General features: G+C 58.0%; 1 protein-coding gene across 2 annotated transcripts in view; it reads right to left on the bottom strand.

Moving 5' to 3' along the window:
• AKT2 (AKT serine/threonine kinase 2) overlaps nt 1-25255 on the bottom strand; it is a 33106-nt gene extending 7851 nt beyond the window's left edge. The window contains exons 1-9 of one of the 2 annotated variants that reach the window (XM_077840088.1): nt 25149-25255; nt 9021-9161; nt 6553-6681; nt 5821-5932; nt 4001-4154; nt 3040-3171; nt 2338-2403; nt 1417-1485; nt 403-525 (exon numbers count right to left, since the gene is read on the bottom strand). In XM_077840088.1, the coding sequence (XP_077696214.1) occupies nt 403-525; nt 1417-1485; nt 2338-2403; nt 3040-3171; nt 4001-4154; nt 5821-5932; nt 6553-6681; nt 9021-9066 (831 nt within the window). In that variant the 5' untranslated portion in view covers nt 9067-9161; nt 25149-25255. Of the gene's footprint in view, nt 1-402; nt 526-1416; nt 1486-2337; nt 2404-3039; nt 3172-4000; nt 4155-5820; nt 5933-6552; nt 6682-9020; nt 9162-25072; nt 25095-25148 lie in introns of those variants that run through there. The other variant, XM_077840087.1, reaches the window with a different exon arrangement.
• Nucleotides 25256-26836: the final 1581 nt, after the last annotated feature.

The raw sequence follows: 26836 nt of genomic DNA, 5'->3' as shown, positions 1-26836 counted from the left end.
TACCCTCTCCATGAATCAAGCGCTCGCCAGGCCGTACTGGGGGCTGGGACGGAGCCCTGAGAAACGGGGCTGCTCGCGGCCAAGCCTCTGCTGAGTCCAGCCCTCAGAAGCAGGGACAGGAGCAAGGGGCCCTTGCCTCCTGTTCTCCAGACACCTTCCTGCAGTGACAAAATCCAGCCAGGGCACAGCGCTGCTGAGACACTCACCGGCTGCCTGCGTCTCACCGGCTGAGCCGAGCAAGGAGGGAACAGGGACCCAAGGGCGTAGAATTCAGTTTCATTTTTTAAAATGCAAGAGCCTGGTTCCCAAAGGCTCTGAGCACCGACTCCAGCTGCAGCCACAGGTGCGGAAGGCGGGAGCTAGCCAGAACCCGGGCGGACCGGCTGTTTGCCCTGACATTACCTTGATGTCCCTGTAGACCACGTCCCTGGAGTGCAGGTACTCCAGTGCGGACACTATCTCAGCACCATAGAAACGGGCCCGGTCCTCCGTGAACACGCGCTCTCTCGAAAGGTGGAAAAACAGCTGGAGGGAAGGAAAACAGAGCGGGGGCCGTAAGAGCCCGGAAGCAGCCAAACGAGGGCCGAGCGCTCTGGCAGCTGCGCCGGCGAGAACGCCGGCAGGTGGGTCCGACGCGCACTGCCCTGTACGTTGACAGCCCCCGAGGCGGGGAGAAGGCCCGGGGCAGGAGGGGGAGAACATACCCAGAGCCAGGCAGTTCAGAAAGGTTCCCTCAAAGACACTTGTGTTTCCCTTACCAAGGCCAGCAGGAATCCTGCTGGGGGAAGTCACAGCAGCAGGCCAGCTGGTGCCTGACAGCCGGCAGCGGGAACGCTGGCTGGGAGAGGCTGGTCAGTGCTGCATAGCCACACCTGCCACCCAACCCACGGGAGGTGGGTAACAATCCCCACCCACCCCCCATAGTTGGGAGAATGTCATTCTTACGGCCAGATGGCCAATCAGTGATGGCTGGGCAGGGAACCCAGGAGTCCTGACTAGCTGGGTCACAGCTCCTTACGGCAGGGCTCCTACCAGGGGCCGGGGCTGACACTTCCCTGCAGCACAAGCTGCTGGTAAGACTGGAGAGCCCCCCAAGTGAGATAGATGATGGACAAGTTGAAATTCTGTCCTGCCGCAGAGGGGGGTGGGGGGGTCGGTCACAGACATGGGTCATCTTCCTGTTGACTCCTCTGCACCCCCCTACGCCCTCCTCCAGGCCCACAGGCCACCTCACCAGTGTGGGGGGCAGAACAGGCTCTTCCGCAGCTCCCACTAACGGGTCAGCTCCCGAATCTCTCCCCTTCGCATTTCCAGCCTCAGACGTCTCCCCCTCCCCGAGTCCGTGCTGCGGTTTGATTTTCACTTGGGGACTAGGTAGCCGGGCAGCACCCAGCGCACCGTGCGGGCGGGACCCACCTCTCCTCCGTTGGCGTACTCCATCACGAAGCAGAGCCGGTCGTTGGTCTGAAAGGCGTACTTCAGTGCCTGCAAGAGAGGGAGCGGCTGAGAAGAGGCGGGGGCCGGCTGCATGGCTCTGCGCTTCCCGAGACGGCAGAGGGACTACGGTGCTGTCACTCCAGCTCCCGCGCCAGGGAAGGGCAGAGCTAGAATCCCGTCTCCCACGCCGAGCCTGCTGGCTGCTGCCGAGCGGCCCGCCCTGCGGCCTCCTGGATGAGTGAGCAAGTCCTGCCCAGCGCAGGGCTTCTCGGCTGCCAGCGCCAGCATGGGGCCAATGGCAGGAGCTGGGCACTCAGCACATTCATTGCCCAGTAGCCACTGCGCAGCCCTGGCTCGTGCTCCCTCCCAGGCTCAGCTGCCCTGGCGCCGACAAGCGAGAGATGAGCGCTCTGCACCCAGACACCCAGCTCGGGGCGCCGTTTGAAGACCTGGAGCTTTGCCCCTCCCAGGGGCACTTGCTGCACTGCTGATGGAGGTGACAGTGTGAGTCTGAAGGATCTTTCAGGTTTCGGCCGGCATGTAAGCAGCCCACTTCCCCGGCTGGCACGGCCGCCCTGCCCGCCCGGAGACCCCACGGGGACTTCCCCGGCTGGCACGGCCGCCCTGCCCGCCCGGAGACCCCACGGGGACTTCCCCGGCTGGCACGGCCGCCCTGCCCGCCCGGAGACCCCACGGGGACTTCCCCGGCTGGCACGGCCGCCCTGCCCGCCCGGAGACCCCACGGGGACTTCCCCGGCTGGCACGGCCGCCCTGCCCACCCGGAGACCCACGGGGACTTCCCCGGCTGGCACGGCCGCCCTGCCCGCCCGGAGACCCACGGGGACTTCCCCGGCTGGCACGGCCGCCCTGCCCGCCCGGAGACCCACGGGGCGGATTTACCGTCAGGAAGGGATGCCTGCTGTTCTGCAGCACTCTGCTCTCTGTAACCGTGTGCGCCACCTCGTCCTGCGGGGAGACAGACACCGCAGGAGATCAGTCGCGCACTCAAAGCCAGCCGGCCATCCCACCGAGCCGCAGCTGCTGGCCTTCGAGCTGGCAGGTGTGGACCGGAATCCAGCCCTGGGGGGGCAGCATTCATGCCCGAGGGGAACAGTGGCCAAGGCACAATGCTCACCGCTGGCCAGCAAAGCGCTGGAGAACATGCTCAAGTCCCACTGAATTTTAAGTGAAGCAGGTGCTTTAAGTGTGTTGCTGACTCAGCGCCCACAGTCCCCCCCCGCACATTTATTGCTCTACTCCTGAGGAACCCCAGCCATGTAGCAGCCCCCCTGGAGCCAGGTGCTGTACAAACCCCACACAGAAAGACAGCCCCCGCCCCAAGCAGCTTACAGCCGAAGGCGGATGGCAATGGGTGAACACATTCATTTCTAAGTCTTTGAAGCATAGGTGAGAATTTCTGCCCCCGCTCCCAGAGGCAAACACACACACACAGGAGAGAGACGGACCGCGAGCCACAAACGGCAGAGGATGATGTTACCTAACAGCATGCACAGCACACGCCTGCAGGTTTGGAATACACCTTGTTTCAGGCCCCCAAGCCCCTCCGTGCTGACCCTTCCCTCCCCGAATGGCCCCGCGTACCTTTGCGATGATGACTTCTTTCCGCAGGATCTTCATGGCGTAATAGCGCCCAGTGGCCTTTTCCCGCACCAGGATCACTTTGCCGAAGGTGCCTTTCCCCAAGAGTTTCAGGTAGTCGAAATCGTTCATGGTCTAGGAAGAAAGGCAGACGGGGGGAGGGTTAACGCTGCGGCATGGGACGGCTGGAAGGTGGGGAAATGCCGACCGACGAGCCTATCGAAAACCGAGGGGTTCTCCTGCCGGGGTAGCTAGTTCTAAAAACGGTTCCGGCCTGGGTAGAAGAACAGCATGAGGTCAAGACACCCAGCTACGGCCCACTCCAGCCCTCTGGCGCGCACGGGGGGCAGTTTCACCCTGGCAATTTGAACCACGGTCTTGTGTGCTTCTGTGCACAACGGCCAACCTCAAACACCACGACTCCCACTTCCCTGCGGAGCAGGCTCTTGTTCCAGACAAATATGCAATGTAGTGGCTAGGAGAGGGGCTTGCAGAAATCACAGAAAAAAGTCAATGGTTTCCCCCTCCCCACGGAAGAAGACCCCCAGGAGCTGACAGAAGATGACTGGCCAGAGAAAACGGAAGGGAACCGGTTTCAGACAAGTGCTGTGAACCTCATGCAGCCCGGGGGAAAGAAATCACAGTGCGTTTCTGTCGCAGGGGACGGGTGTCCTGAGAGATCAGCCCCTGTGAGGGACCTAGCTGGAGTGACCCGCCATCCCACCTCCCCAGGCTCTCAGCGAGCGCGCAGGAGAACCTGGCCGGGAGACGTTAGCAGCTTGGAGCAAACGAATGAAAACAGGAACAGCGTCACGACGGCGAAGGTTCTGACCTTTCCCAGACTGCGACCTCACAGTACAGCCGAAACAAGGTTTGGGGTCCCCCACCTCCTTCCCATCCTGCCCCCCGAAACCACGACCCCCCCACCCCCCGCTGAGAAACCTCAACACGCCAGCCATCTTACTGCTTTCGCCCGGGTCTTGGTCACGGCCACTTCCATCTCCTCAGCCCCAGTGGTGTCGGTGGGAGAGCCGCATTTGTAATCCATCGTGTCTTCTTCGGGCTCTTGGTTCTTTAAGCTGTTGGCGACGGTCTGAATGGCGTGCATCCACTCCTCCCTGCGGTAAGCACAGGGGTCAGGACCGGCAGCAGGGCCCAGGCAGCTACACTGCTGCTTGCAGGGGGAGAACACGGCAGGAGCCGAGGGATGGACGGGTGCGTCAGCACCTCTGAGCAGGCCGGGTCTTGGCAGCTCGGATTCTGCGCTTCCTCCTCCCACAGCAGTGACCCCGGGTCCCAGCGCTGCCCTGACCGATTTCAGCCCGGGCCTCCTCACCCCCGGTTCGCACTCTGCCAGCGCGACCCATCAGCCTCACTTCGGAGCGGACCTTTGCAATTAGCACAGACACAAAACTTCCCACTTGTTCCGGTTGCAAGAGGCCCCTGGCGTGAGGACATGCTGTGCTCAGAGCAAGCAGCTCTTCTCACTGCTGCCTAGAGACCCCCTGGTCCCGAGGGGGACAGGGAGCCCCTGGGAACTAGCCGAGGAGAACTCAAGCGGTGCACACAGTGTACCATGATTCCCCCTCCGGCCAGGAGCCCCTGCCAGAGCCCAGCTTCGCTCACCAGGCTGAGCGGGAGCCGGGAAGCCACACAGGGCAGCCAGGCCAAACCAGCTAAGGGTGCCCACTCGGCCAGTGCCCGAGGGTTACCGAGCCATCAGTGGGGTTCCCCAGACGAAGCGCCTGCCGGTGGGGGAGGGTCTGTCAGATCAGCTGCTCAGCCTGCTTCAATTCCCCGCGACCTAGCGCCTCCTGGCACCCCTCACTCTGGTGCAAGGAGAGTGTCACACACCTGCTCTGCACTGCGGCCGATGGCCACGCATAACCAGGTCCCAGGTCAAAAGGCCTAATCCCACCCCCCCACACACGAGGGGCAGGGGACCTGCTGTCCCAGCATGCAACGCTCCAAGGCAGGCCACGCCTGCGCCCCTCAGGCTCCTTGCTAGTTCCCGTGGCGGCTCCCATGACCTGGGCACCTCCACGCCAGCAGCTGGGCAGAGGGCGGGCATGCATGGGCCCACCCCTACCAGCGCACCTGCTCGCTACCGCTCCATTCCCTTCCGCTCAGTGGAGCCAGTACACATGAGCTGCAGGTCCCACGCCTGTCCGGGTGGCAGCTGGCATTGCCTGACCTCGCCAGAGCTCCCAGGGCAGCAGAGGCTGCGGGGCAAGGAGCTCACAGCCAGGCACCTCTAGCAGGGAGCTGGGACTCGCGGGAGAAATTCCAGCCTGCCACGAAGGGGGTCTTTGCGGGTCCTGGGGTACAGAGAGCCAGACAGAGTTCCGTCTCCTCCCCTATAACAGCTAGGCACAGCCCACCTGGAGCCAGAGGCCCCTAGCTTGGCCTTCCAGGGGAGGATCACGTGAACACTCCTGCCTGGCACCGAAATACTTCACATCCCCGTTCCCACCCTCTGTTCAGACCAGAGCTGTTCGGTGCCACGCCCAGCATGCAGGGAGTCCCTGATGTCGGTCTGCGGGGGTCTAGGGTGGACACACCCTTCTCTCTCTGCCCCCCTCTCCCCCTTGATGTGGGGAGAACATCTGCCTCTCAGCAGGTCTGGGAGGGCTGGCTGGCAGGTGGCTGCCAAGGAATCTGAAGACAAAGAGCTAAGTTCCCAGGGAACCTGCCCCCCCTACCCGCCAGGCCCTGTGCTGCGTGGTGGCCTGGAGGAGGCGGGCGCCCCGTGACGCAGACGGGAGTGTGTGGAGCTGCACCTACCGCTCATCGGGAGAGTCCACATGAAAGGTTCTTTCGATGACAGTCGTCCACTGCAAGCACCGAATGACGAAGGTGTTTGGCCGGGGGCGCTCTGTCTTCATCAGCTGGCATTCTGGGGGCAGAGGGAGAGTGGGTGTGGGCGGAGTGCAGGCTGCCCCGATTTCTGAGACCAGGTCCCCTTTGCTAACCTGGAACCTCCTGCACTGGCTCCCTGTTCAGCGCAGGATCCCATTAAAATCCCTACCCTGCATTTTTAAATGCCGCCTGTCGGCCTCACATGCAGCACCCGGGGCCTGGCGCCAGCCACCTCCCGGTGCCACCTCTGCAGGGTGCCAGCTTCCTTTCAAAGACGGCAGCCGGCAGCCTGTCCACACCAGGGCTCTCAACGGTGCTAACACTATGGGACTAAACCCGCACTAGTCCCACACACGAGTGTCGGGCAGCCGGTTGCTATTCTCCCCCGAGCGACAGCGGGGCAGGCTGCCAGACAGCGCTCCGGGGCGGTCACCTCCAAGCCCCACAGCGAGAGAGGGGAACACAGCTGCTGGACAAGCCGTTCGCGGGGTACTAATGTCGGGCACCATGGCCCAAAGCTCCTGGAGACTGAACTCTCCTCTTGGCTTCAGAGGGGACATGGGCACCATGAGAAGGGGGACGTGCATCTGCTGGGGAGAGACACGGACGTGTCCCTGGGGGTCCCCCTGCACCTCTGGGTTTAGCCGGCAGACGCACCTGCGACCGAGAAGTTGTTCAGAGGTGGCAAGCTGTGATCAGACGTCTCGGGCCGCTCCTTGTAGCCGATGAAAGAGCCGTCGCTTTTCAGAAGGAAGTACCTGGGTCTCCATGTTTTAATGTACTCCCCTGGAACAAAACCGAATTATGCCTGGTGTTATTTCACGCCTCGCTCTGTCCCTTTGCTACAGAGCCCGCTTCAAACCAGCTCCCACCCCGACTTCGGCACCCGAGCCGCTGCCCTGCTCTCGGCAAGGCCCGGGCGCAGTAAAGAGCCAGCGAAGGGACAAACCACCGAATTTCACTGGAGACACTCCAGAGACTCAAAGGCCCACAGTGCTCTCAGCTCCCCACAGCCACTTTGGGGCTTTAGCGGCAAGAGGCTCACACAGAGCCAAGGACACTGAGACCGCGGCACTGGGCCTCCCAAGGGTGGGAGTGGTTCCGCGCCGGCCACGCTGGGCCAACACTTGAGACAGATCCTTAGTGATGAAATGAGGGTCCTTTAAGGTATTTCAGGGTTAACCTCTGGGGAACCTCCAAACACCTGCTTTTTCCTTTGGGGCCCCTGTGAATCCCAGTAAGGCAGGTAAACAGTCTTATTTCCCAGGGAAGCCCACCCAAAGGCAGGCTAGTGAAGCGACCTGCCGAAGGCTCACAGAGGGAGAGTGGTGAAGCTGGGAACAGACCCAGGAGTTCTGGCTCCCAGGTCCCTTCCCGGACGTTAGCCGATACGTTAGCTCAAGCGGCAGCCATGGCCAAATGCGGCCGGCTCTGTGGCTGTTTTAAGGGATGTGGCTTCACACAGTTAGCACCTTAGCCTCAGCCCCTGGTCCTGGCACACCATGCCATGTACAGAAATAGCACTGAATCCTGACCCCCTGCTCTCTCCCTGGCAGAGAGGAGACATTTGCTAGACCCAGAAGCCCTGGGCACGCCACTGGAATAATGGGAGCCAGCCAGGATGTGTCCGAGCTGCAGGGCTTCCAGCGCCTGCTCCCGAAAGTGCTCAGCAACCAAGGAAAATACAGGCCCACCTTCCGCGTCTCTATAAATAACCCCCTGCGCAGCTGCTGCATGGCCCCTGCACTCTAGAACGCTAAAAATAAAAGTGACCGCTGGCCTGGGGTCCTCGCGCAGAGCCACCCAGGAGGGGAGGGCAGAGATGCTGGCCTGGAGGACATGCCTGGCAGCTCCAGGAGCGAAGCCATGCCAGCCTCACCACTTCTCCAGCCCCTGCTCCGGGGTGCGAGGGACGCCAGCAAGCCCTGCTCCGGGCACATGCTGAGACACTTACCATGGGTCTCAGAGATAATCTTTTGTCCGCGCTGGCCAGGGAAACGGGCAAACTGGGCCTCAGCCTGACCACTGGCACACGGCTCTAACCGCACTGCGACCAGGGCCCGGGACAGAGCTCCCTGCGCGTGCTGCAGTCAGACCGAGCTGAGGGCCTCTCCCAAGCCCACAGAAGCCAATGGAAAGACTCCTGCTCTCTTCGGCTCAGGCCCTAGCTTCAGAAAATGCAGCCCAGCCAGGCGAGGCACAGTCTGGGCCCAGCTCGGGCAGGGCTCCTGTCTGAGCGCCCTTCCACCCCACGCTCCTCCGGGGCTCTGTGTGCTGCAGGGAAAGGGGAGGCTGGGCAGCTGAGTGACCAGAGCCTTCCTTTTCTCCGGCAGCTGCAAGGGGCAATTGCCCACGGTGCCCCGAAGCCGAAAAGATGCCACTAAGCCAGGCACAGCCCTCAAACAGCTTCCCCTTCTCCACCAGGGAGCACAGAGCCTCTGCCCCGCGCTGTCTTCCTGCAGCCAGAGGCTGCACCTTCCTTTGGAGCCACCCCAATCCCTCAGCACAGCATGGCAAGGAATCGCCCCGGATCTGCCCATGGCAGAAGCTGCTCCGGAAGGAGACTTCCTGCCCGAGGCATGACGGAGAGGCTGGACAGGCCAGAAGGTCCGAGGAGAGGAGGCAGGACATTGGCCTGTCATTCAGTTGCAGTTACAGCTTGGCTTTCAGAGTGTTGGACGCCCCGTAGGGGCTGCCCACGGACAGCAAGGGGGGCAAGCTACCTGCTGTTGGAGTCAGCGGGTCAGGGGAGAGCTGCAGGAGCCCTGCTACCCTGGGCGAGCAGTCTCTGCACTCTCCTCTTTCAGGATTACAGCAAGCTTATCTGCAGGGCTCAGAAAAGGCTTGCAGCCGCTGAAAGCCGCGATGCAAACAGCTAGGGCTCGGGTTCACAGACAAGTTGCAGCAGTTCAAAAACCAGATTAGTTCAGCAAGTACAAATACCTGCGTAGCCATACTTACATCGGTTTAAAACAATTCACAGAGCAAACTAAACCAGCATAGGCCAGTTTAAACCCTATCAGAGTGTCCACTCACAAAGCTGCACCGGTTTAAAATCCCACCTTTAGTTAGGCTGGTGTGACTGTGTGCCCCCAACACGCACCACCTTCGGGTGGGATCCTTACCTCTCTTGTGCAGCCAGCCCTCTTTGACGACTGACACTTCGTTCATGTTGGTGCCCCAGCTCCCAGCCACCTCTGCAGGGCAGGACAAGGAACCAGGGTAACGCTGCCCGCTGCAGGACAAGCTGTGGGCGCAGTGAGCGTCTGTAGAAGAAAAGAGGCCATTTGCCATCGCAGAATTCACTGGATGTCCAGACAAAGCTGTGGATGGAGCTCCCACGAACGCCACCACTAAAGATCCAGTGTCGCTCGCCACGGGGACCGAATCCGCCCCCCTCCACCCACAGGACTGAGCACACGGCAGCGAGAGTCTTCACACCAGTGCCTGCCCCCGTGAGCTTACAAACCAAACCAAGAAGGCAGACAAGGGGGGGGGTGATCGGAGATGCCCTTCCTCTGGTCCCCCAGTGCCCTCTTCTCCGCGCTGTGCACAGACACAGCTCTCCCGTGAAGACAGAAAGGCAGTATCAGTAGGAAACCGCCCCCACACTGGGTATCATTAAAAACTCCCCTGCTACATGGATGTGGTCTCCGTAAACACAGGCCCCGGGGATCAGAGCCCTGTTTGCAGGGAGAGCCCAGCTACCTGCTCAGGCAGCCAGCGAGGTGTTTACCTCTGTTTCCAGCGACCCTTATCTCCCCGCAGCACCATGTGCTACCATCACAGGTGATCAAAAGCCTTGGAGATAAGAGGCACTAATCGCACATGCTCAGATCAAAGACGCTGGCGGGGAAAACACACACGCTCCACAGGCAAGAGCCCTTACAAAACAAACAGCTGGAGAAAAATTAATCCACGTCACCTGACAGGACTTGCGGGGCGGCAGGCAGGAGCAGCAGCTGACGGGGCAGAGAGGGGGCGGCTGGAGGCGGCAGGGCTAGGGATAGTCTTGGAACCCCGCGGGGCCCACGCTGGACAGGTGAGGCTGTGGCTGGCACAGAGCCAGGACCGTTGCCCGAGAGCGCTTGCCATCACTTCCGCTCGGGCGCGGAGGAGTGTCCGTTGTGCAGGCTGGTCGGGAAAACTCCTGCTGGCAACCGGGTTGAACCACCCCAGCGCTGATTCCAGGTCCAGGCCTCTGCACTGCTCCCCAAGGGGGAGCTCGGGGCTCACCCAGCCCAGGGTTTGACACCTTTGCCGACAGCACCCCTTGCCAAGCCCTCTCCCTCTCGAGCGCAGCCCGGCTCTGGGAACAGACCACTAGTGACGGTGCGCGAGGAGCGCCAAGCGCCGGGAGTTGCCAGGCCGCTCGGCACGCCTGCTGGATCTATTGTCATTCCAGCAAGCCCAGGAGCCCTGCAGCGCCCGGCCCCAGTGCCAGGGCCCCACACTGCAGGAGCTCGGCCATTAGGATCAGCGCGCTGAACGCTCGGCCGGGGAGCCGCTCGGCCGCTCGCTCCACGATGGAGTGGCGAGGCAGGAAATCAGGGTGCTCCAGGAGAGGCGACTGTACCACTCGAACCCGCGAAAGGGCGCTTCCCTAGGCCAGGCTGGAGCCCGGCGCGGTGTAGGGTCACGAGACCCGCGCAGGAAGGTAAAAACGTACAGGCACAACGCCTGGCTTCCACGGCCCAGCAACAGCACCACCGGCTCCTGGGTCTCCAGTCACTTTGGGCCTGGGCCTTCCTCCCCATGCCATGCCTTGGACATGCCTTTTCAACTCAGCACGACACCGGGCTGGTGGAGCAGAGGGATCCTCTCCCCCCACATCAGCGATCAAAGCGTGACAGGCTCCCTCGCCCCGGACTAGCTACTTCGGTTGAGTGACCACGCAGCGTGAGCCGCCAAAGCCGGGGAGTTCACACGCTCTGCTTCAGTCCTAGCTCCGCCCAAGGTAGCAGCCCCAGCAAACAGCAGGACTGAAGTAGGAAAAGTACGCACGATGGTCATCGGAACGACAGGACTAGAATGAACAGAGACAAGGGTTGAAATAAAACTTCAGGTCACTAGAAAGGCGGCTATCCCAGCGTTGCAGGGTGTAAAGCTGCCCCATCTACCCTGGCTATTTCTGATGCCCTCGCATATCCGTGCTTTCCTGGAACCACTCAGGAATGGCCAATCACAGAACACCCCGCTAATTTTCAACACCCGCTGTGCTGCTCACTGTCCCCTTTCCTTACAACTCAGCTGCTCCTCATACGGGCCTCGCCATCCGGCTTCTCCCATGTCCCTGCTGCCATTTGGGGACGGGAAATTGCAGAGGGAAGTTCATGTGGAGACGCAAAGGGTGAAACGTCACGCTGCTGGCGGTCTGCTTTGGTTCCAGGGCCGCCTGAATAGGAGCAAGTGGAGCCAGGACAGGGCCCCAGAAAGCTCCAGCCCATTCAGCGGAAGAGGTCAGATCGCCTGCCAAGAGTTCCTTGGTGTTGAAGACCTGTTGGAGCTCGGGCATGCTGCCCTCTAGCCAGCTCTCCTATTCAACTCGAGTGCCCTCCAGTGCGCACCCCTCTCGGGAACTGGGGTTCCTCACTCGTGCCCTATCACGGATGCGTTGCCCGCTCTCTGCTGGCCGGGCTGAAGAAGGGATCCTACTTGCCCTGTTTTCCTCGGAGATCTGACCAGCCCAGACGCTTGGCCAGAGCTCTCTCTGCTCCCATCTCTGCAGCCTGTCCTCCCGCTCGGGAGTGAAGCCCACACATCTGGACTCGCCCAGAACAGCCACTGGGGTAACTGAGGTTGGAGACCAGGGGACCAAAGCTCGCCCCGTAAGACCACACTGGCAAATGCCCAAGAGGCAACGTGTAATATTGCGACCCAATGCCAGGCCAGCCTGGGGGCGTACACAGAGCAGGCGGCTGCGCCCATTTGGAAATACCCGACAGGCACTTTAGCAATATTTAGCCCGCGGCATCACAGGGGCTTTTCAAACAGATCTGCCAAACTCCTGAGTGAGGCACCCTGGACACAGGCAAAGAGAGCAGGAGACATGCCAGCGCGTTTGGGAAGGGATTGGCCTAAGGCCTGAGCGGGCGGCGGCCAAAGGGCCGGACTCCAGCGCTCCAAGCTTCCAGTTCGATGCGCCGACTGTCCCCCGGTTTTACAGAACGGAACGTCAGAGAATTATGGTCCACACACCAGCAGACAGCGAGCGGGCCGGGCGCGGGCTGCATGCGGCCACAGAAATGCCACACTTCTCCCTGCGTGCTCCAGGCCTGAGCTAAATAAACCCTGCACAAATAAGGCGATTTAATCTACATGTATTTTCATTGGCAAAACTGAACAGAAACAAGACTGGGAGAAAGACGACATCACTCTGACCCCAGCAGACAAGTTTATACAGAACTATGATTGCAATCCTAGCTAACAAACAAAGCCAGCGTTGCAACTGGATTTCACTCATTTACATAACAGTGCTAAAGGTCCAGCAATAACAGCATCTTCCCGTCTTGTGACCTGTGGCACAGAGGGCCCTGTCTCGGCATAAGACAAGAGAGAGAAGCCACTGCAGCTGCTGACCCCAGATGCTCCCACGCAGCGCAAGTGCGAGGCTGCGAACGCATACCCGGGTCTTCCTCCCGCGCAAGACGAAAGGTATTTGCAATAGGCTAGAATGCAGGTGAATGGATGGCAGCTGGAAAGACAGAGCCATGTGATTAGGGGACAGCAAACAAAGTGAACCTGGTGGCATATGGAGAGAATCGATTTCCAAAAGGAACCATCCCCTTGCCCAGACGACTTCAGAGGATCCTGTTGGCACCAGAACATAACCCTTTCCCTGAGTGACCTCGTTAGAGGCGTCCTGTCGGTCTGCGAGAAACCCCCCGGGGAATAGTTTATAATGAACAATGTGTGGGTGAAACAGGCCAGACCAACAGCCCGGTGGCTTACTGCACCCTTGGCAGAAGAACTGACTTCCTGGAAGCGCCCATTCGCGCCTCTTGTTTTCCCCACCAACGACTTCTTTGGAGCTTGGCAGAGAGGTGGCGTCAAGCCCACAGCCTGGCTGGGCTCGCTTTGATTTAATAAGAACCCCTAGCTTTTCATCCAGAGAGCTCAAAGCTCTTTACAAAGAAGGAAAGTAGCATCATCCCTGTTCGTAGAGGGGAAACTGAGGCACGGGGACAGGAAGTGGCTCGCCCACAGTGATGCAGTGGGCCAACGGCAGAGCTAGAACAGGACCCAGGTCTGCTGAGTCCCAGTCCAGAGCTCCACGCAGCCCTCCTCTTAAATTCCACTAGCAGCGCCGGTCAGACAAACGGCAAACGTGGATCCTCACCTACCAGTAACATGCCCTTCACCTGGCCATCTCCAAGCGCAGGAGGTAACATTACCTCCATCCCAGGGCCGCAGGCCAAGGCAAGGAGAGGCTAAAAAACAATGTTCCTCCGAGAAGAGCCTGGAGCCCAGGACTGAGCAAACGTTGTGGCTCTAGCTAGAGACAAGATGCAGTTCCAGCATAAGCATAAATCTTAGCAGATTAACAACCATATTATCAAGGGCTGGAATTTCTGTAGGGTCCCACAGGTTCTCAGAGTGGCCACAAAGCCTGCAAACTGCCATCTGGCGTGGGTACACCCGCCAAGAGAAACCATTTGGGGAATGCCAACAATTCTGAGGAGTTGAGAGCGATTCTGAGCCCGCAGGTGGAAAGCACTGTGGGACACGGCACAACGGTGAGGATCCACCTTCCGGCGAACATCATATGCCTTTAACAGTGACTAGATCACCTGTATTTGTGACTGCCGCATGCTCAGACCAAGCTGGAGCCAAGAGAACAGCAGAGACAGACCAGGCCTTTGCAGATAAACCATGGCTGGCTCTGACCCAGAGGGAGAAAACTAAACCTTTCTCCAGCTGTCTTTGGTGTAAGGCCACGGGGTCTGGGAATGCCCCCATCAGATGACACAGGGTAAGGTTTTCAGACGGGTCAAAGTCACTTATGAGCCAAAGCACCACTGACCTTCCTGCTGGCTCCTCACTCATTTAGATGCTTCTGAAACGTCTCCCCCAAAGTCTCTTTCCTGAGGAGTTTTCAATCTAAGAGCGGCTCGGATCGACCCGTCACCTGACCCGTCCTCACCGCTCCGCAATAAGTGCCATCAAAGCCCAGGGTTCCACACACGCTCCTCAGGGACAGAACAAGTAGTGGAAAGTGTCGACGTCCGGCAGCATCCTGAGAGCGGAGCTGATCAGCTTACCCCTGGGGAGCATTACGCCCCTTAGCACAAGAAATGCTCGAGGCATTTGGAACCCACCCTGGGATTCGGTGACTTTACTGGGCAGCCAAATGCAATGAGAGAGAGCAAAGTGATGTCCGGGCAGGCAGCGTCCCTGCTCACATGCGCCAGCTCTCGCCTGCCAGGACGGTGGTGAGACTGACCCTGCGACCTTTAGAAATAAGTGAGGAGAAGCCAGGCAGCACGAGCCTTGGAGCCTCAGGGGATGCGATCACTTCACGGTGGCCACTCGAGCACTTCTTCAGACTCCGAACTCAGCGCTGGCCGGGGTTGGCGGGCTCCTGCAGGAGAGCAGGTGAGGAGCCTTTCACCTGGAGGTCACCAGCTGGAAACTGAGTGAGCTCAGCAGCAGCCAGGCCGGCACCGCCATCCAATGGCAGGCTGACAGGCCCCCCCACCCCAGAGGGCCAGACTTGCCAGTCACCTCCTGGAGCGGGGAAGGGCTAAACGGGCTACAGAACCTGAGCTCCTCCTGTCCTTCGCTCTCACTCACACACACACAGCTCTGACCAGCAGATCTCAGAGCGCTTTGGGGGACCCCATCCCGGTGCATGCGTAAGCTTCTCCCTGCTACTATAAGGGCTGTACCCTGAAGATTTTGGGCCCCAGGAGGGTCGATCCAGCACCTTCCATTATCCCTCTGCTCACTTTCACTAGATCAGCTTCCCCTGGCACCCCCAGTTCCTTGCCAGGGAACAGCCAGAGCCCAACGGTGGTTACAGTGCCTCCAGAGATGCCTGGAGTCTTAAGCTGAAAATCCGTCTCGGGGTAGGAGGACTGCCCTCCCTAACCAATCCCTGAGAAAGCCAGGCTGGCTCATGGCACTAGGTGTAGCTCGCCAGAACCAGCACGTGACACTGCTGAGTGAGAGCTCCGCTTCGGGGCCTGCCTTCTGGGTGATCGTAAGTTTCCCTGCTGGCCTGGAGATAGGAATGGGCCAGGTGTGAAAGGACGGCTCTTCTGAGAAGGTTCGCTGCAGCTGCATGACGGAAGGAGCGCCCAGTGGTTAGCACATTAGTCGGGGACTTGGCAGAGCCAGCTTCAAGTCCCTGCTAAGACGCTGTCTTCCTGTCTGACCCCAGCGCACCAGGGTGTCCGTTATTCAGCTGCTTCCCAGGCCCAGTGGGAGAAAAACCCATCTATTAAAGATGGCGAGTTGCAGACTTGCTGGGGCCCCGGGGCCATGTGAGAACACCAGAGAGAGGCAAGGGACAGCAAACAGACAGATGCAGCAGGGACTGGCCTATCGATTTTCTGACTGAGCTTTCAGTACTTTAGACCCTTGCTCTGAATGCTCAGTCCGGCAGGTCACAGGTGCCCGGGTCGGCGTGCATGGACAGCACCTGTCTCCGCAGAGCCCTGCCCTCCAGCAGAGATTCTGCACAGGACTGGAGTGCAAACAGCATAGGTTTGGGGCTGGGGCACTAGGCCTTGCGGGCACGCCCACAGAAAGCTTGGTTCACTGGAAATAAAGCCGTTGCTTCAGCGACTTTGAGGCTGGAGGAACCATTACATTGAAGAGTCTGACCTCCCGCTCAGCGCAGGCCAGAAAACTGCCCCCAGGCATCCCCGCTTCTAGCTGGTTGAGCGGGAGCAGATCTAAATGAGCAGGATTTTCGACACTGCCTCTCTGTGCATTTTCCAAGCTAAGGCCCAGGAGACCAGAGCATCATCCCCTTGGGGAGGTCGGCTCTTCACTCGGGGCCTCAGTTTCTGTCAAATGGGACTTACGTTAGGAACCTAACCTCCCTGAGCAGCACTGGAAGGGTTAAATACTTGCAAAGTGCTCTGAGATCCTCAGCTAGAAGTAAAATATATTCCATTTTCATGGAGAACAGGTCCATCAATGGCTACAAGCCAAGAGGGTTAGAGACAACCCCATGCTCTGGGAGGACCTAAAGCTCTGACGGCCAGAAGCTGGGACTGGACGCCAGGGGATGGAGCAATCGATAATTGCCCTGTTCTGTTCATTCCCTCTGAAGCATCTGGCACTGGATTGATTGGTGGCTTTAATGTCAGAGGTGGGGCGGGAATCAGCTCCCAGCAGCAAAGGGCTAATACTCGGTGGTGCAAGGCGAGATCTCGAAGAGAGACTGACATGCAGTGCTCTATAAAGAGGGGCCAGTGGAGCAGCTCAGATGCAGACAGGTCTGCTACAGACTAGCCAGAAGGGGTCTCTGCTCGGTACCGTCCCACCGGGGCACTGTGGGGAGCGATGCTGCCGCTCAGACCCAGCTCTGGTCCGCCCCCCCACCCCGTCCCCACCCCAGAGGGGGGCAGGGAGGCCAGCCTGTTGACTAGCTGGCTGTGAGACTCAGCTAAGTACACACTAGGTTGTTTACTCCTTTCAGGATGTGCAGAACGGGGAGAAGCAGAGGAGGGGCTAGGATGGAAGTGTATAAATTAAAGCTCCCCGGCAGAGAACAGTCCTAACTTGTCGGGACCCACAAGAGACCCCAGGCTCCCTGCAGAACCTTGGGGTGGCATCCCGTGCCAGGGGAGCGTAAGCGTCCCTGGGAAACAATGCCCCTTCTCTTCTCAGGCACCCGCCCAGCCTGTCTGCGGATTGGCACAGCCCCTCCCCAGGTTTACGTTTGACAGACACGGGAACAAAAGGCTCAATAAACATTAGCTATTCCACTTGGTTGTCTGACATCTGACATCCTTCGGCAAACCGCTCTGGTGGCTCAAGAACTACAAACAAGTGCTTATTGCATCCGATCAAATGCACTTATACACCATGGATTTGGCTTGCTGGGCCACACCGACGTCCCAGCGGGAGCAGGGAGATCATCCGTACCGTTCAGGTACACAGCAGAGTAGAGGGATGGGCGAGCCACGTACACTGGGGCACAACCCCCCGAAAGACCCAACAAGTAGCTCCACCAATCCACACAGCGAGGGATGAGTTTTACCCTGTGCGCGCGCGAGACGGTTCAGTTCACCACACGTCACCACATCCTGTATTTCTGCCGAGTCTAGTATTTTGGCTGGTCAAACATCAACAAGAGAAAAGGAGGCCCCCGAAGTAAGAGAAAACCACATGTGCCGGGGTGACAGAGCTCCAGCCCCGATGTGGCCTTGATTTCACCTTTGAGATACGTGTAACGGGCTGCGTTCACCTGTGTCAAAAGATGCCTGGTGGGGGGGACGAGGGGGTTCCCAGTGACTCATTGCTGGAAAACAAGCTAGAGGGAAATAACACACATCTACAGCTTCTCCACTGAACATGCAGCTCCTCCCGCCTCGGTGCGCTCCCCGCTGCGCCGGCTAGTCTGGCAGACTATGATTTCCCGGAGAACCTAGGTTATTAGCCATGACTTTGGCACTAGGCACGGCATTGTTCAGTCGGGGTGTCTCACTGGCACTACGATCGCACGGCCAAGTCTCAGAGGGGCACTGTACTCATTGTCCCAAAGCACCTACAATCCAAACAGACAAAACAGAAGCAAGATCACGACCCCCCACCCTCCCCCAGTTGCCAGAGGGAGAAGTGAGGCCCAGAGGTTTGAGTGACGTGGGAAGAGCACGGCAGAGTGACGGATGAACCTGCATTTCATTCTGTAGCCAAGTTTTTTTAAAAAACCAACATGTTTTATGTAGGGGCCACGTCCGATCTGAGAGTCAGGACTCCTGTGTTCTATTTCTAAAATCACTACTGGCTTTGGCAAGTCACTGCACCTCCATGCCTCTCTTTCTCCAGCCGTAAAATGGGGATAGCAATTTCCCAAGCTCAGAGGGATTACAAAGTCTCAAGTCAGCCTGGAACAAAGTGCAGGATCGTGGCTTTCAATATCTCTAAAGCACCAGGCTCCTGACATGAAAGGTGCAAAGGAAGTTTTAACTGTCGTGTTGCTTGACTTAACACTCAAGCTGTACCAAACTCATGAGCCCAGTGGATTTTTTTTTAACAGTAAGATAAAGGATAAATAGCCCTGCCAGCACAAAGCATTCTAAAACCCTGAGAAAGGCCCACCAAAAATCATGGAATTGGTTTAAGTCACACAAGTATACAAAATAACAGACATTGGGTTATTTTGATTTGCTTTCTGGGTCACGTTTTCAAGTGCTTCTCCACAGCCACAAGGGCTAGGAACTTATTTTAGTTTAAATGAAGGCCAAGACAATCACCAAATCTTGACTCCAGGAGCTGGGGATTGATGGAACATGGCAAACCTCACAAGAGTTGGCAGCACTGTATGAGAACCCCACACCTTATGGAGACTTCACTACTCCCCAGCGCTGAGTAGGGCTGTTACAGGCACCGCGTGCTGTTCATGGTAATACAGCCAACACGAGATAGAGGTAAACGCCAGCACACGGCCCGGGACAAGCAGAATCTGAGCCTTCCATTCCATCACTGAGCTCCATCAAACATCACTTCCTGGAAGCCTGAAACAAAAATCTTTCATACTTTCATTTTGTAACCCCCCCCGAAAAACCACAGACTAACCCAAGGGAAGAGAAAAACAACAACAGGCCACACTACAGGTTCCCCGGAGGTCCCGATTAACACCTTGCAGAACTGAAAGCCACACTGACTGATGGCTTGTCTGGATGTCACCAAAGCACCGACACTGAGCGTGATCATGAACAGCAGCTTCGAGCGAGACCAGGACGCGCATGCTTCCCCTTCCTCTGTCACGAATCTGAGCATTAGCATCACGACCAGGGAACTAGGAGACAAAGCAATTCCTGCAGCACACCTCCAGAAAGTATACATGCGCCATTTCCAACAGAAATCTGAGCTGCAGACAAAGGGCAGATTTAAGAAACGCTTTAGACATACATATTAATCACCCCATTTATATGGATGGGATAACTGAGGAAGAGATCAAGTGACCTGACAAATTCATAGGAAGAGTTAGGCCTTGTACCTTCAAAGTTGCTTCAGTTTAAAAGCATGATTTTAAACTGGTCCCATTAAATTGACGTGAACTCCAGTGTGGACATTTTTAATTAGATTTAAACCCGGTTTATACAGATTTTGCTTAACTCTATTCCTAAAAATCGAAACAAGCAGAGTTTAAGAGTGTTCACAGAGGGGTTTGCACCCCAGTTCAAAGTCAAAGTGGGGCAACTCTGATACCAGACAAGGCTGCAGAGTCAAAGCCAGCCTTTGAACTTCAGAGTTCACAGCTCTTGGCTCTAGGTTTGCTTCACCACATCATGCATCCAATTAAGGAAAATATATAAATCTGCCTCTGCCAGACAGATTGCAGGGATGGGTGCAGACATGTGCAAAAGCCCGATGGAATCCATGTCAAGCCGTATGCAGGGGCCAAGGAGGATTTCTGTCTCAGAATAAGAAAGAAGGTTCAATACTGAATAAAACGAACCTAACACGGATGCTTTCTTTTGGATACAGAAGCTTGTCACCCAGTGGCACCCCCGGATGCTACACAGCTAATACTTGGCACTTCTGCTTGAGCATGGCATTTCCTTGGTTGGGTTTTAAAGGCTGCTTGGGTTGCTTGAATCGCTGCTCCTCACTTACTGTCAAACAGCCCATGCTCACTTCCAGGCAGTTGTAAAGCCTGGCATGAACTTTACAGAGGGGGAAGATGCTAGGAATAAAGGGATATCTGCTCACTAGCGAGCAGCAAGTCACTGGAGGTCATGGCTGCAGCATCAGCTGAGTCATCGGACATGGGCATGAATGACAGATGCCGACAACTCACAACAGGAAACGGACAATAGGCAGTGAGTTGGGGGCAGGCATGAGAGGGGCTAAGGAAGCACTTTGGCTAACGCAAAGGAGCAGCACCTCCCCTCTCCTTGTCCCTGGGAAGCAGAGGACACTGCTTCGCGGTTTTCTCAAAGTCTGCAAAGAGTCACTTTCCCTGTTCGAACCCTCCTCCGCAGCCCAAGGCAGCTGGACACGCTGCAGAGGGTTGGTTCTGTTTCTTGCCTCAGACAGACAGCGTCAGCACATTTCACCCTAAGGGCTGAGAACACAGGAGCTCAATCCCACAGGTGGGGAGCCACTCCTGGCCATCGGCAACCTGGAATTCCACAAGCAACTTCCATGGGACTCAGAGGTCTCTGGACCCACACGCCTATGTCTGCAAAAAAAGCTTTGATGTTAAACACTCCAAGTGTTACTCCAGGAAGGTGAAGCAAGGCCTAGTTAAAGCATAAGGCTGGGAGCCAGGACTCCCCTGTCCGGCTCACGTCTGGGAGGGCGTGTGGGCTACGAGTCACAACACCGACTGGAACGGTGGCTAGACACTACCAGCAACAGGCAAGATTTGTGGCTTCTGTGATGTCCTGGGTAGTCACTGTGCCTCACGCTCCCCATCTTTAAAGTGGGGCCAGCGACACTGACGCACCTGACGAGGACTCTGAGCGGCTGTTCCAGCTGCAAAGCAGAACGCGCCCTATGCTGGCGAGTTACTGATCAGTCTCGGAGTCGCACTAGGATAGACATCCCCACAGCATTATTCAGCGAGTCCAGTACAAGTGTTAAACACAGGTAAACATGCGGTTACCATCTCCTCCGACTGCACCCGCCCTGTGCACCTGCCCACTTGTTGGTACTGATGACCTAAGAACCCAAGCAATGGCAGGGACCAAACAAGGGCCAGGTCTACCCTCAAACGTTGAGTCGACCGAGCGCTGTCGCTTGGGGGTATGAAGAATCCACACACCCCAGCGATGCAGTTAAGCCGGCCTACCCCCCCCCAGTGCAGACAGCGCTAGGTCAATGGAAGAATTCTTCTCTTGATTTAGCTCCCGCCTTGCAGGGAGGTGGACTTTCTGTGACCACAGGAGAAGCCCTCCCATCACCGCAGTAAGCGTCTACATTGACGTGCTGCTGTAGGGTTTCAAGTCTCGCCAAGCGCCACGTGTCATTTCTGACTGGTCACATCACAGGACAAGTTTGTTTTCTAAGTCAGCTTCTCAGGACCATTAATAGACATGCCTCCTCCTGCACCAGCCCGTCAGATAAAGGGACTTCCACCGGGAAAGCAAGCCACCCACACCTCTCCCTTCGAACAGCGCTGAACAGAACGACAACTGAACTGCCCCAAGAGGATTACCCCACTAACCCATTATTTCAGATCTGCTGGAATGACCACATGTCTCTGCACCTTCGTTCCAAGCTCACTTCCTGATCAAATCCAGAGCCGTGGAGATGGGGATGCCTCACTAGCACTGGCCTGGTAACCCACTGACAGATAACGGTAGGTACAATTCATACCACACACGTAGCAGCCGTGGTTTACATTCCTCTGGAAAGACAATGCTCCTACAGAGCGTCAATAACCCGCAAGCTCAGACCACACAGCATGTGCAGGCTGATATGCAGAGTGCAGGGGCAGGCGAATTCCTGGGGGCGGGGCAGGACAGGTATTTGGAAATGATCCTGTGCACAGACCTGCACAAAGTTCCTACGAACAAAACTGCATCGTTTAGAAAGGGAGGGTCTATTTTCCCATTTACTCCTTGTCCTGAAAATTCACCCACCCTAATCGCCAAGTCTGCTGAGCAGTTCTGGCCCCAAATTGATCACAAGTGGCTCCATGCTGCAACAGGGAACATTTCTGAAAAATGTCGTAATCTGACCTTGAACCTGTTCTCTGATTAAAGCACATTTCTGTTCTCCAGACAGAAACATCTTTCATTACAATTCTTCCTTTGGCTCAGTGCTCCGCCCAAGATCCAGGGCTTCTCAGCAGGTTCCCAGGTATCCGCTAGTTAATGGTAATAAGTAATCACAGCACGTGGCCTTTCTACAGCCCTTGTGTCAAACAATCTCACAGCTTTCCACACATTAAGCAACCCAGGCACCTCTCCTTGGGAAGCAGATGTTAACCCCCGATGGTAAAATTAAGATGGGACAAGCCACGTGACCTTGGGCAAATCAAATCAGTGGCAGAGCTGGAAATAGAACCCAGGAGTCCTGGCCTTTAGACTTCACCATCTAACCATTAGACTTCATTCCTCTCCCAGTGCTGGGGACAGAACCCAGGAGTCCTGGCTCCCAGCCCCCCTGCTTTAACAATTAGACACCACTCGCCTCCCAGAGTGGGGACAGAACCCAGGAGTCCTGACTTCCATTCCCTGTTCTATTAGACCAGACTCATTTCCCGGACAGCTGTCATGCTACCCCATGCTTCAGGAGGAGCGCGGGGAGGTGAGCCTTAGTAAAATGACCATGAAGAAGCTGTACAGATTTCAACAGCTTTACCTGTTCCAGTGGAAAGCCGAGAATCCCCTCGTACATTCCGTCAGGAAGCCCTGACTGCCCGTTTCTCACCAGGCCAGCTCTGGTTACATGCTCAGCTCCTACTGGAAGGGGACAGTCTTGAATGAAAAGCAAACAACCGTAATTGCTTACAACTGAGCCTTGACTAAGTTTGGGGCAGACACTGCATCTGGCAAAGGAGAGCCTCTTCCCCACACGAACAGCCCCGTCACCTGAAATTCGCCTCTACTCTTCTCTGCAAGATTGCACTACACCTCCTTACCCCCTTGCAACTCCAGCCAGCAAAGCCGAAGGCTGGATAATTATCCGGAGAGCGGTGTTTTTAACCACCCTGCAAACACTGACAAAAGAGCGTTTTGCTCAAAAGCGTCCCACTGAAGACATTGCCTTAGAGCAGACAGATGGACACAGTTAATCTTTGAGGCAGTGCAGTCCATTGGTGGCGACGCTGGACCAGCAGTCAGAGAACCTTGCTCCCGTTCCCAGATCTGCCACTGCCCTGCTGCAACTTCAGCTGAGAAGTTATTTCGCCATTCTGGGCCTCAGCCGCCACTTGCACCCTAGGTCTATCTTGTCTTAGCATCTCTGCTGTTTGAGGCAGGGTCTGTCCAGCAGGATGGAGCTCTGACCTCAACTATAATCAAATCATATTGCCTACAAAAGTGATAGCGTTAAAACATTTCTAGAGTGGGAAATCCAAGCAATCGAGTTCCAGGAAGCTAAGATTAAAAGCTCAGTATTAACTTAACCTCCCTCGTATTTTAAGGCCTATGGAAATCTGCTTTTCTATATTTTTCAATGCCAACACAAGCTGGGATTTCTAATACAACCTTACGTACAACGCAGAGCAAGATTGCACCTGCTGCCCAAAGCACAACGGAAGATGGAAACAACAAGGAGAACATCAACTGCCCACTTGCCAATTCTAACTTACCAGCAAGCAAGCAGACAAACCTGTTTTCAAAGCCCCGAATGCTATTCTAAGTTATTTTTAGTATATTGCCTTGTTATTACCCAGCTTTCCCATATTGACAGCAAACCATACTGCTATCGAGGGATTCTGATGACAAGTAAGAATCCACAAGAGTGAAGAGCAAGTGGTTTTCAGCCCTGTCACTGGCATGCAGAGATAAAAATACAGCCCTACAACTTGCACAGTTTGGGTGTATTTTTAAGTGTTTATGGTTTCCAAGTGGCAATGAAAAACAGAAGCCAAACACTAGTTTCAAAGATTTGCATCTCTACGACGTCCTACATCCTGTCCTGTGGATAAAATGGCAAGGAGCAGATGCTTTCAAAGAAGTCTTAGTGACAAACAGCAAGACATTCTCGGTGTTTTGGAGGCACAAGTTACACAGGGATTCTCCAGGAGGAGACGACACCGTTTTGGGTCTCAGCATTGTCCCGTAAAGCACAAGGGTGAAAGCGCTAAGGACAGGTTCGAAACACACATTCCTAACAGGATATGCCCTTCCCCAGGGCCCCCACACTTTGTACCAACCACTGAGATTTTCAAAGGCGATCAGGGGAGGCAAGTGCCTGGGACTGGGGCAGGAGGGTACCGGTGTCACAGACGCTCCAGCCCCGAACCTGCAGGGCGTGGAGCCGCACAAGAGGAAGGGGCGCCCGGTGGCCTTCGGACAGGAAGGTGCCTCCGAGAGCAGCCGGACAGGCAGAAGCTTGCGCTGGAGAAGGGTGACGGCGCAGGGGGGCGGGTGCCCGGAGAGCAGAATCACCTTCCAGAGCCCCCTCCCCCAGATCCTCCCCCTGGAGAGAGAAACCCCAAGCCAGGGTCCCTGCTGAACTTTCAAGGGAGACGCCCCCCAGCCCAGGCCCGCCTCCCAGCCGGTACCCCCGGGGACAGACCCCCCCCAGCCTGGGCCCCCCAGGGACAGACCCCCCCCCCCAACCCGGGCCCCCCCCCCAGCTCGTCCCCATGGGGACAGACCTCCCTCAGCCCTGGGCCCCCCCCAGCTCGTCCCCATGAGGACAGACCCTCCCCAGCCCTGGGCCCCCCCCAGCTCGTCCCCATGAGGACAGACCCTCCCCAGCCCTGGGCCCCCCCCAGCTCGTCCCCATGAGGACAGACCCCCCCCCCCAACCCGGGCCCCCCCCAAGCTCGTCCCCCTGGGGACAGACCCCCCCCCAGCCCGGGCCCCCCTCTCAGCCCGTCCCCCTGGGGACAGACCCCCCCCAGCCCGGGCCCCCCTCCCAGCCCGTCCCTCTGGGGACAGACCCCCCCCAGCCCGGGCCCCCCTCCCAGCCCGTCCCCCTGGGGACAGACCCCTCCCAGCCCGTCCCCCTGGGGACAGACCCCCCCCAGCCCGGGCCCCCCTCCCAGCCCGTCCCCCTGGGGACAGACCCCCCCAGCCCGGGCCCCCCTCCCAGCCCGTCCCCCTGGGGACAGACCCCCCCAGCCCGCGCGCCCCCCCACGCCCCCGGGGAGAGCCCCCCCCGCCCGGCCCGGGGGTTCGGGCCGGTTCCATCAGGGAGAAGGGGAACGGGGGGGGGTCCCGGCAGGTACCATGACGGGGGGGGGTGAGGACAGGGGCCCGGGCGGTACCATCGCGGGAGGAGGCCCGGGCGGAACCGTGGCGGGGGAAGGAAGGCGGGGGGCCCGGGCGGTACCATCGCGCGGGTGCGGGCAGGGGGGCCCGGGCGGTACCATCGCGGGGGGGGCAGGCTGGGGGCTCGGGCGGTACCATCGCGGGGGATCGCTCGGGGGGGGGCCGCCTCCCCACCTGTCACGGGCGCCCCGCGCTCCCTCGGCGGCCGCTGCTCATCCCGGTGCCGTCTCCCTCCCCGCGGGGCCCAGCTCCACCGCCGCGTCAGGCCCCGCAGCACCCGCGCTCCCGGAAACCCCGCCCCCCCGGGTTCCAATACACCGGAAGCGGGGGGCGGGACGGGGCCCGCCCAGGGGCCGCACTGCGCAGAAACGGCGGGACAGGGCGCGCTGCGCATGCGGCCAAGCGGCATCGGCAGGCGGCGCCTGACTGCGCCTGCGCCGGACTGGAGCCCAGTGCGCATGCCCCCCGCCTCTCAGTCTACCACGTCCGCACGCTGGCAGCGCTTTGCAACCGCTGGTGGGCGGGGCGCCCTGAGAGCCCCGCCCCTCTGGCCGCTGCATAGATTTGCATAAATTTCCATAGAGCATAATTGATTTTGGAGACGCAAACAGTGGGGGGTTAGGCTTAGGGTAGAAACAGGAACCCCGGGGTCCGCGGGGGGGCCTGATCCCCCCCCAGCTGCCAGCAGAACCCTGAGTCTTGGGGGGGGGGGGGGGTCAAGGCCTGATTCCCCCCCCCCACCAGCTGCCAGCAGAACCCTGAGTCCTGGGGGGGGGGGCACTAGCCCCACGCCCTCAGACACACATCCACCCTGCAGCAGGGCTGAGCCCAGCTCAGCCTGGTGCCTGCAGGACTCCTGGGGGTGTGCTAACCTCCCCTGGCTGTGCAGACACCTAGAAAGCAGATTTAGCAGTGAAATCAGCCTAGGGGTCCAGCCTAGGCGCGTTTGCTAGAGTGTATTTGCAACACACATCACAATTCTTGGGTTGCATCCTACACACTTTACAGTGTATATATTCCATACATCCCCTCCTCACCCCCACCCCAGGGCAGGGGGGAACACAGCAGCTGCTTACCAGCGCTGCTACGCTACCCCTTGGCACAGGAAGCAGAGATGGCAGTATCCCCACGGGGGGAAAGAGGGGGGCAGAACGCAGCAGCATCCTCAGTAAAGACCTTGCTGAGCGAAGGAAGCACAGGGCGGGAAGGATGAAGCAACAGCAGTGAGGGCAGGTGGGTTAGACAGGTCAGACCAGCCGATCAGAAAGCTCCCTTCTGGCCCTGGGATCTGGTGAAGAGCAGGAGCAGGAAGACAAGTGTTAATTAAAACCCTCGGATTTTCTTTTGCCAGGCGACAGAGGAGAGACTAGCAAAACAACAGTGTCTCACAGACGCTGTTGGGCAGCACCGTGGTAGTTTTGCCCCAGGGAACAGAGTCAATGGAAAAACAGGGTACCTGCTACCGCAGATATTCAATACAAGCACAAACTCCCTGCAAAACTGCTAGGGGTAAAACGCTTTGAGCACCCTGGGCAGGAGGGGGCGGGTTAGTCTCTAGGAGCCAGAGTCGGACATCTCAAACTGGGACGAGGACTCCGGGTCCTTGCCCCCGGATTTGCCATGACCCTTCCTTGGGCAGGTCACCGCTGCACTCTGACTAGCAGTTTATCTGCAAGAGGGGGATAACGTCCACCATTGTGCAGCCCTTTTCACACGGAGGCTCTGAAGGTGCTCAGTAAGTCGACAGCACTATCCCTATCTGCAAGGCCACCCCAGACCATGACTTCTGCTTTAAAAGCAACCAAAGGGATTTCCGAGCAGCAGAGATCCATTACAGCCCAAGGAGGGATGAGAGGAGTATG

Source organism: Eretmochelys imbricata, chromosome 23, assembly GCF_965152235.1.
Source record: "Eretmochelys imbricata isolate rEreImb1 chromosome 23, rEreImb1.hap1, whole genome shotgun sequence".
Classification (NCBI taxonomy): domain Eukaryota; kingdom Metazoa; phylum Chordata; order Testudines; family Cheloniidae; genus Eretmochelys; species Eretmochelys imbricata.
Note: the sequence above shows the minus strand (reverse complement) of the source record. Positions and strands in the feature narration are given on the sequence as shown.